The 8,604-nt window shown below is 35.0% G+C and overlaps 1 protein-coding gene across 1 annotated transcript; it reads left to right on the forward strand.

The window, feature by feature from the left end:
* Positions 1-794: 794 nt before the first annotated feature.
* Positions 795-8,043, forward strand: LOC118280799 (germ cell nuclear acidic protein-like). The gene is made up of 8 exons (XM_050699625.1): positions 795-948; positions 1,043-1,173; positions 1,738-1,857; positions 2,682-3,345; positions 3,813-3,990; positions 4,497-4,688; positions 6,691-6,798; positions 7,779-8,043. Exons 1-8 carry the CDS (start codon positions 912-914, stop codon positions 8,014-8,016), a joined length of 1,668 nt encoding a protein of 555 aa, XP_050555582.1. The 5' UTR covers positions 795-911; the 3' UTR covers positions 8,017-8,043.
* Positions 8,044-8,604: the final 561 nt, after the last annotated feature.

The raw sequence follows: 8,604 nt of genomic DNA on the forward strand, positions 1-8,604 counted from the left end.
GTTTTGTTTTTTAATGGCGCGATAATAATCTAAAATGTTATTTCGTAATTTGAACATGAAGCGTTATGATAATGCTAAGATGAGAATCTGCCGAAAACTGTTTCATAATAAAAGTAAAGTACAAAACCACTTGACCTAGTTGTCTGTGCAATGAGCAGTTTGCGTAAATGTAAATGAAAGGCATAGCAAATTATGCTGTGAAGGTTTTAAAAACTCATGACAACAAATAAAAGCTGAGCAAGCGGTTTTTTCTGTTTAAATAAAGTAATTGCACATAGCAACGTTGCTTAACTATTTTAACAAAAACATAAGTATTATTGTGTGAAAACTAGTAAATTACACTATTTACGGAGATAAGGGCTTTATTTGTAAAGCAATTGCTAATTACTAAAACAAATATTACGTAATATCGTCAGTAAAACTAAAATAATAAAAAGGAAATTGTATCTAAATAGGTGTAAAGCGACATCTAGTTTCGATGCGTGAAAGTATACTAGAAAGACAGCGCCATCTATAATTAGAAACTGAATCAATATTAATGCCCTCTTGCGGTAAGTAGAAATACTACGATATCACACAAAGTTGCAAAAGCTTAGTTCTTCTCAACGCTAGATGGCATTAACATTTACGGTGTATTCATACTTCATGAACATTTCGGTTAATTAATAAATTATTAATATACTGTAATTGTTTGATACACTTTATTATAAATAATTTTAAAGTATCAAAAATACATAAAAGTTCACAAATGAAATTATTTCTTTGTTAACTTTCAATTCTTAGAAGGCTGGTAACACCACTCTTAAATTGTCATTACTCAACGGCTGATATTTTTTTCAAACATTCTCATCATTTTCATGGATATTTTCAGTTTTATTAATTCCATTGGTATTTCTTACTTTTAATAAAAAATGGAAACTAACACTACACACAACAAGCAAAGCAACCGTAAGTAGTATAAACAAAATTACTTAACAAAAACTTGCAAACAAACAATTTTGTGATCAATATATGAATTTCAACTTTACACGTGTGATTTTAGGATTTTTGAAGCTTTCTCTGAAGAAATCTAGACCAAAACCGACTCAAGATATAAATAAAGAAGACAAGAATCCAGATATTATAGTACTTGACGAATCTTTTGATAGATTACGAAATGATTTCCTTACCACAGTAAGTACAAGAATACATGATTATGAATGTCTTAAAACAGAAACAATAGTGATAAATAAGCTATTAATTATTTTAATGAGTGTTTAAATACTATAAAATAACGATAAAGTATACATTACTGTAATAATAGTGACCAAATACAACTTATCTTAAACTGTTATTTAGGCCAAATGATAGAAGTTTTCTAATGTTCTATTTATAGTCATTTTGTAGTCTTTGAAAAGTAAATAAGATTAAAACTATGCTTTATGCATGAAGTGTAGTCTTTTTAGTACCTAAGTATTTATAGTCAAAGTCAAAGTCAAATCATTTATTCCAATTAAACCTTAAATAGGTACTTTTGAAATGTCAAGAAATAAATAATAGGTAGTCTTTCAGTCTGTCCATCAGTGAAGCTAGGTGCTCATTTCAAAGTGTAGTTTCGAATGGAGAAGAACGAGCAAACACTACTTATTGAGCAAACTCTTTTAAAAAAATACATGTTTACTATCTCTTTTCCATTTATTATGTTTTCCATGTAAATTTACACTGACTAATAAAATATAATTAATTTTTCTTTTCCAGGCGAAATCTAGCCAAAAAATATATTCTCCAATAACAATAAATGATTCCTGTGAAATGTCATTCAATGATGAATTACCTAAAATCAATTTCAATGACCATGAACCTAGCAAGAATGGAAATGTAAGTATATTTTTAAGTTCTAATTATTATGTTGACACAACATGGAAACTATCATGCTGCTACTAATTTCTACTGCTAATCCTACCAATATTATAATTGCGAAAGTTTCTGAATATGGATGTTTGTTACTCTTTCACTCCAAAACACTAAAGAGATCGTATTATTTTTGTATCCCACATTAATGGATTACTGAAATAATTATCATGTGAGAGAAACATACTTCGACGCGAATGGGTTGACTCGACTGGAGTGATACAACAGCCTCATAGAAAATCGGTGTGAAGCAATGCTTACTCCCTGTCTCCAAATCCTTAATCCTCAAAAAGCCGGCAACGTCTGGAGTAGTAGGTGTCCATGAGCGGCATCGATTGCTCAATAACATATCCATCAGATCGTTTGCGACGTGTCCTATCCCTTAAAAACGATCCGGAGCTGCGGACTACCTAGCGGGTTTACCGGAGGTCCGGCTCGAAAAGCAGGAGTAGAAAGGGTTGAACTTTGGGAAAGGGTTACATTTTGGTCTGGAATAACACAGGCTATTTGTATCCCACATTAATGCGCGCAAAGCCGCTGGCAGAAGTTACTTAATTCTAATTTTAATTCATCAAAATCATAGTTTTTGATTACTACATGCTTCTATTCCTAATCAGCACCTTATGCATAGTTGCTGAAACATGCATAGCTTTCAAAGCCTAATCCAGGGTGCTAAACGGCAGGTTTATTAATATTAGTTTTGCCTACTCTTTCAGTAAGGTAACTTAGTAATAATACTTTTTTCATTAGTCTTAAGTACCTATGTTTAAAAAAAACATTACAAATTCCAGATCTCCTTCAACTGTTCAAGAGAAGAAACATCACAAACAAAAAAGGGATCACGACCAAGCATCGGAGGATGGTCACCAGCACAGAACATCATATGTGCCACCCCCAGGCACGAACCCACACCATCATCCCCCCGAGACGTAGCCAACGAATCACACGAACAATGTACATTAAAGAAAATACATTTATCACAAAAGAAAATACTGAACGATTTGTACGGAGACCAATGGAAGTCAATACCAAAATTATTTAAGGCTATTAAAGCAAATTGTGAAAACTATGACACTATATCAAAGAAATTACAGTTTGACGAAGATGAAAGTGACAAAGAGAATATAAGACACGATTTGAAACAGAATAAGATGTTGTATTTAACGGATTCTGAGGCTAAACGCAGAGTTGATATGACTACGGATGCTGAAAGGAAATCTAAGAAAAAATTATACACAGAAAAAGTACCAAGTACTCCAGAAGTTGGGAAGATTAAACCGAGGAATGTAGCCAGTACAACGAAGAAAACTAAAGTGACTAAGGCTATGAGTGTAACGGAGATGGTGGAGGTTATGAATAACGATGTTGATGTGTTAACGAAGAAAGTTCAGAATGTTTGTGTTGCACCTGTCGTTAAAGATGATACGAGACTTAGCTTTATTGGCTCTTTGGATGGTAATTTATTTTTATATTGTTAATAATTATTTAAAATTGCTACACACAAAACAATTACTGACATGTCAAGTAGGATAGATATTAACTTTATTATTGAGATGGAATAAAATCTAGTGCCTACTTGGATTTAGCAAGTGAAACTACTGAGCGTTAGACCTTAAAATCTAGTTCAAGTTCGATTCTAGTTCATCAATGTTTTAAATTTAAACTTAGTACCTAGATGATGAAAAGTTTAAAGTTTAAATTAGATGCTTTAAAGTTTTGTTATTGCGATAAAAATAAAACTAACGAGTATAAGAAAAAGGTTATTTGAGAAAGTTGTTTGTAATCATGAGTACAAACACGTGTTTAAATATCGTTCACTAATTACCAGTTCACCCATCACACAATATATGACATATGTTCAATTCCAAAACAAAAATAACTATATAAGACTTTTTTTAACAAATAATATCTTGTCTTCACAGATAACACACCGTCCTACCGTTGCCACGTAGAAGCGCTACAATACCACGACAATTACAAGAACCTCAAGGAACAGTTAGCTCGGAGGCTGTTTGTGGAATTCAATAAGAATGTCTTTGACAACGCTATGGAGGCTGACCTGCCTATACTGTGGGATCCTAGGTTTAGGACGACTGCTGGGTAAGTCATTTGTTTAACTAAAGTACCAGCTTCTTCGGCCATATGATACATACATATATAACGTCACGCCTGTCTCCCATGGGGTTAAGCAGAGACAATGGAACGCCAATTACGACGATTCTTACACACCTCTTTCAGTTTATCAACTGTCATCAGTCTTTTTTCGTCCATATCTTGTAAAGTTGTAAGGGACAACGTGTTACGGGTTAGCCCGTTAACCCGTTAAGCCCGCAACGTTACGCCTTTTATCCGTGAAGAAGTAGGCAGAGGTGCACATTACGGCACGTAATACTGCTATACAATGCACGTACACTTTTCACCATTTTTGTTATAAGTCCCATGTAATAGGGGGTAAGCCTTTTGACATATACTGGGCACAATTCTAGACTCCGTGCTACTGCTGAGAAATTTTCCAAAAACCGAAAAAAGCCCGGTAATACTTTGATACTTTTACTATTTTACTTATTGAAATAAAAATATTAATGCTTACATTTACTATTTTCCAGTACGACAACAAATCGCATGATAAAGAATGCTAAAGGCGAACGAATTAGGACCTCCACCATAAAGCTATCTACCAAGGTGCTGGACAGGCCTCAGAGGCTGAGAGACACTCTCATACACGAGCTGTGCCACGCTGCCACCTGGCTGATTGACTTCGAGCTGAAAGCTGGACATGGACCCTTGTGGAATAAATGGTAACAGTGTCTTTCTATAATAATTAACTTAAGATATTAATTAAAAAATTGCCCCATACTACGGTCTTCGCCTGTGTCGTTTGTGCGTTTACAAACATACAAGTTCACATACATGACAACCAAACTAAATTTTTAAATTAGCTACCCAGAATCGTTAAATTATTTACAAAATTCTCAAAAACAAATGAATTAATTGATAATAAGTAGAGTGTAAAGAGAAAAGGGCAATTTCAAAAACATCTTAATTTGCAAAATTTAGTTCAAAGTGATAATATATCTCATACGACGAACATCGCTTGGATTTGAATATGCGTCTTATTTAAGGAACAAAATAACGATTACTAAAACAACCTTACATAGCACAAATCACCACAATCAATTAGCACATAAATTATCGCAAAATGTCAAAATGGCTCGAAATGGCAAAATGGCTCGAAATGGCAAAATGGCTAAAATGGTTGAAAATGGTAAAATGGCTCAAAATTGCAAAATGGCTCGAATTGGCAAAATGGCTCGAAATTGCAAAATAGCTCGAAATTGCAAAATGGCTAAAATTACAAAATGGCGCGAAATTGCAATATGGCTCGAAATTGCAAAATGGCTCGAAATGGCAAAATGGCTCGAAATTGCAAAATGGCTCGAAATTGCAAAATGGCTCAAAATGGCAAAATGGCTCGAAATTGCAAAATGGCTAAAATGCCAAAATGGCTCGAATTGGCAAAATGGCTCGAAATTGCAAAATGGCTAAAATGCCAAAATGGATCGAATTGGCAAAATGGCTCGAAATTGCAAAATGGCTAAAAATGGCTCAAAATGGCTCGAAATTGCGCAATAAGTGTAAAGGGTCAATTGTATTTAGAAATGGTCAATCTCTAGCCTAGATCGCCGCCCCCTGCACCTCGCCTCATTTGGTTTTAAAAAATACTTATTGCGCAGCCTTCTGTACGTAGTTCAGACATGCCAAGATCCGTTGAGAATACTGTACCACCACGCATTATCAATGGCGCCGGAAATGTCTAGAAAAATGCCTACTACATATTTCTGCTCAGATAATGTTACTGTGGTTTGGGCAGAGAGAGCCGCGTCTATAGTAGATTTACCCACATAATTAAAGCTTTTTTAAGAATGATAATTGAACGACACACGATTTCCGTTTTTTATTCTAAAAAAACATCGACTACCTATCCATCGTAGCCGTACATCCCATCACTAAACACGACTATGGCTTTACGTTATACGCATAACACTTTACTTTATTTTTCATTTCATTAGATTTTAATTAAATACTAGAACATTCCGGTTGGTTTTAATTTAATTAACTACGCTTCCGAATGATTTAACATAATACGAATGTGATACAGCTAAAATATTAAGGCATAATTTTTAAATCGCAGCAACTTTCAAGAGTGATACGAAACGTTACTGAATCTGTCAGCCGCACCTTGTTACAGTAAGGTATAATAGAAATATATCGCTTACAATCGCTGCCCCACACTCTGCTGATAAAACGTTTCATACCTGGTATGACTAGAAACTAGTAGAGCTTCTCCCAATATTTATAAAAAAAAAAACTAGCAAACCACGGCGAACTCCGCTTCGTCACCAGGTGGGCTTTTCTCTTCATTTATTCTGATATTTTTTGCTATAAACCTCACAGAGCCCGAGACCTTTCCAACAAATGCAAAACTGTGAAAATCGGTTCGTGCGTTCTGGAGTTATAGCGTCAGGAAGGAAAACCCAACTTATTTTTATATAATAACTAGCAAACCCGGCGAACTCCGTTTCGCTACCTTTCCCTATTTTCCTGCTCTTCTCTTGAATTTTTCCTGAATTTTCTTTGTTATAAACCTCACGGAGCCTGAGACCATTCTAACAAATGCAAAACTGTAGAAATCGGTTCGTGCGTTCTGGAGTTATAGCGTCAGGAAGGAAAACCCAACTTATTTTTATATAACAGATATCCAAGCCATTGACTAATATTAAATTAATGTTGTTTTTCCAGGGCTAAGCGCGCTCTCAAAGTGTACCCGGAACTAGGCGAGATATCGAGATGCCACGACATGCAGATACATTACAAATACTCCTACAAATGTACCAAGTGTGGATATAGGTGAGATATTAAAATAATAATATATATAATATTTAATTAAAAAAACATTGTCAAGCGGACAAAATTGTGAATGTAAACCATTCTCAGATCCCCTTGAACACACACAAAAAAAATCATCAAAATCGATCCAGTCGTTTAAGAGAAGTTCAGTGACATACACGTACAGAAGAATTATATTTATAAAGATTTAATATAGACTGCCTTCGTTAGCCGAGTGGTTGCTAGTGCGGCTGCCGGGCAAGGGTTCGATTCCCAGGTCGGGTGAAGTATTACTGGGCTTTTTTCGGTTTTTCGAAAATTTCTCAGTGGTAGCAAGTGTGGAGTATAGGTAAGATATTAATAATAATATAATAATAGGCTCACCCCCTATGACATGGGACTTATACTACAAATGATGAAAAGTGAGTGTACATTGTATAGCGGCATTAGCCGTAATGTGCACCTCTGAATACCCCTTCGGGGATAAAAGGCGTGACGTTGCGTTGCGTATTAAGATATAATATTTATGTTTGTCAATGATTTGACGTAACTTGGGTCTATTTGTATCTGTCTTAGGGTACTTTTCTACCAGAGATGTGCTATGCTACGTTGCTGTGAATGCGTTTGGCTTTCACCAATCATATTCATTGGCATACAGCTTAGCACTGGTGGAAACGGACTCAGCTAAGCTATGTTTTTTTTTTATATGGAAAGATGCGTGCATCTTCCTCATACAGCTACATATGTAGCTTAGTATCAGTGGATACGGTGTTATAGCTTAACTACATCTTCATAACATAGCTACATAGAACATCTCTGGTAGTTAACCACCCTAATGGTGGTATACAGAACCTAAACAACCAAACGATAAACTTGTGACAAATAGTTCATACAAATTACATTTGTAATTCAAAGTTACAAAGTTTTTTTGTATCTGATACATAGCGGTCACATCTTGTGAAACAAGTCCTTAAACTGACCCCTTTTCTTATATTTTCCAGTGTAAATCGCCATTCAAAATCGATAGATATAACGAAGAAATGCTGCGGCTACTGCCACGGCAAGTTCGAGCTGGTTCTAAACAAGAAGAATAAAGATGGTGTCGTAGTCTCAACGAAGGCTAAAAAACCAAACTATCAAGATTTTTCTATGCACGTTAAAGAAAATTATTCTAAGCTCAATGATGGTACACGGACTTACGGCGAAGTCATGAAGATTTTAGCTGAACCGTTCTTATGAAAGTAAGAATTTGATATTATGTATCTATAGTCTATAGTTATAGGTATATAAACCTAGAGAGTGTACTAGGTAAGCCCATAGGAGTCCCTATTTTCTTTAGCACCGCTGCCACTCTTTGGCACGCGCATCTCTCGGCGTCTTAGACACTTGTCTGGTTTGCCCTACGGATAAAACGGCTTTGATTATAACTTATATTCACTAATTTCTTAGAGGGCTTAGCACGATTTTGTTTTACGTTTAAAAAGATCGAAACGAGAGAGTGTTCGGCGTTCTGATTGGTTGGTTCAATCGTGCAGGCCAATCAGAGCGCCGCGCTCTGTTTCGTTCAACGTAAAGCAAACTCGTACTAAGAGTACAGAATTATTGAGTAGTTTACCTTAGACAATTTGTAAGTTAATCATTACCTAGATGTTTTAATATATTTGTATGAAAATGTTAATTTTAGAACTAGAAATATTGTTACCTTGCCTGTTTTTAAATTGTGTAAATCTGATTATTTTTTATAAAACACATTTTGAAATAAACATAGTCAGTTAGTGCAAGTACAGGGTCTTATATTGAGGCAGACAGATATAAGTTAAATTGTCG

Source organism: Spodoptera frugiperda, chromosome 16 (assembly GCF_023101765.2).
Source record: "Spodoptera frugiperda isolate SF20-4 chromosome 16, AGI-APGP_CSIRO_Sfru_2.0, whole genome shotgun sequence".
Lineage (NCBI taxonomy): Eukaryota > Metazoa > Arthropoda > Insecta > Lepidoptera > Noctuidae > Spodoptera > Spodoptera frugiperda.